This window comes from Vollenhovia emeryi, unplaced genomic scaffold (genome assembly GCF_000949405.1).
Source record: "Vollenhovia emeryi isolate VEMERY1.0 unplaced genomic scaffold, V.emery_V1.0 DF948542.1, whole genome shotgun sequence".
NCBI classification, from domain to species: domain Eukaryota; kingdom Metazoa; phylum Arthropoda; class Insecta; order Hymenoptera; family Formicidae; genus Vollenhovia; species Vollenhovia emeryi.
The window spans coordinates 1-1,478 of NW_011957824.1; the positions used below are offsets into that span (position 1 = coordinate 1).

General features: G+C 42.5%; 1 protein-coding gene across 1 annotated transcript; it reads left to right on the top strand.

Moving 5' to 3' along the window:
• The first annotated feature begins 257 nt into the window (after positions 1–257).
• On the top strand, positions 258–1,199 carry LOC105556656. Its single transcript, XM_012003752.1, has one exon. It carries the CDS (start codon positions 362–364, stop codon positions 1,142–1,144), a length of 783 nt encoding a protein of 260 aa, XP_011859142.1. The 5' UTR covers positions 258–361; the 3' UTR covers positions 1,145–1,199.
• The last annotated feature ends 279 nt before the right edge of the window (positions 1,200–1,478 follow it).

The window sequence follows — 1,478 nt, forward strand, 5'->3', positions numbered from 1 at the left end:
TTTCGACGCGAGCGCAATCGCTGCGGACTCATCGACAGGTTACATTCTCGAGGTCGATCTCGAGTATCCGCAGCATCTTCACGACGCGACGCGCACATTGACCTACCGTTCTGTCCAACGCGCGATAAACCACCCGGCAAGCGGCAGGATAAACTTCTCGCGACAGTGTATGATAAGAAGTGTTACGTCATACACTATCGCAACCTACAACAGTGCACGCGTCATGCGCTTCGCGTGACAAAAATACATCGCATATTGGAGTTCTCGCAATCTCCATGGCTACGCAGATATATTGAACACACTCAACACACAATTTAGAACGTTAGCCAAAAACGATTTTGAAAAAAATTTATACAAATTAATGAACAACGCGGTATTCGGTAAAACAATGGAAAACGTGCGGAATCATGTCGACGTTAAACTTCTAACAAAGTGGGATGGTCGTTACGGTGCGGAGGCGATGATTTCGAAACCAAATTTTCATAGTCGCAGCATCTTTTCAGAAAATTTAATCGCCGTGGAATTGCGAAAACTCGAAGTGAAATTCAACAAGCCAATCTACGTGGGTATGTGCATCCTCGACATATCCAAGATCTGCTTGTATGAATTTCACCACGAATACATGCTGCCCCTGTACAGTGACAAGTGTAGAATCATGTATACCGATACCGACAATCTCATATACCACGTCAAGTGCGAGGATGTATATGAGACTGTGAAACGCGATATACACAGATTCGACACGAGTGATTATCCGGTTGACAACGCGTATGGCATACCGCGTGTAAATAAGAAAGTGCCCGGTCTAATGAAGGACGAAAACAATAGCGCGATCATGATGGAATTCGTGGGACTCAGAGCGAAAATGTATGCGTTGCGAGTCGATGGTAAGAAGGATACGAAGAAGGCGAAAGGTGTCAAAAGTAATGTAGTAGCGCGAACAATATCTTTTGATGATTACACACATTGTCTGCGAGACGAGATCGAGATGACGCGTCAGCAGTCGTGTATTCGATCTAAACTGCATCAAGTGTACACTATATCCGAGACGAAAATCGCTCTGAGTCCATACGACGACAAACGATACGTCATGCTTGACTCGACTGACACATTACCATGGGGACATTACCAGATACCTCTATAATATATTCACAGTATTATTGTACATTATAGAATAGTAATTATTACAAGTATGTTTATTCACATGTAAAATAAATTATGCATCTGTATATGTATATATGCCTTTAATATATTCTTATACATGTTTAATAGAATAAATACATTCTTTAAAAATTAAAGCATATTGTTCTTCTCTATCCACGAGTTATGCGATCCAGCGAATCCCAACCATTTCACATAAACCTTGTCACCCTTCCTGCGCAGCACTTTTGCTACGAGATACACATCCGGATAAGTCGCGCGATGCAACTCATACTCGTAGAATGCTCCAGCGACGGGTTCTCCACGATAATCCTCGA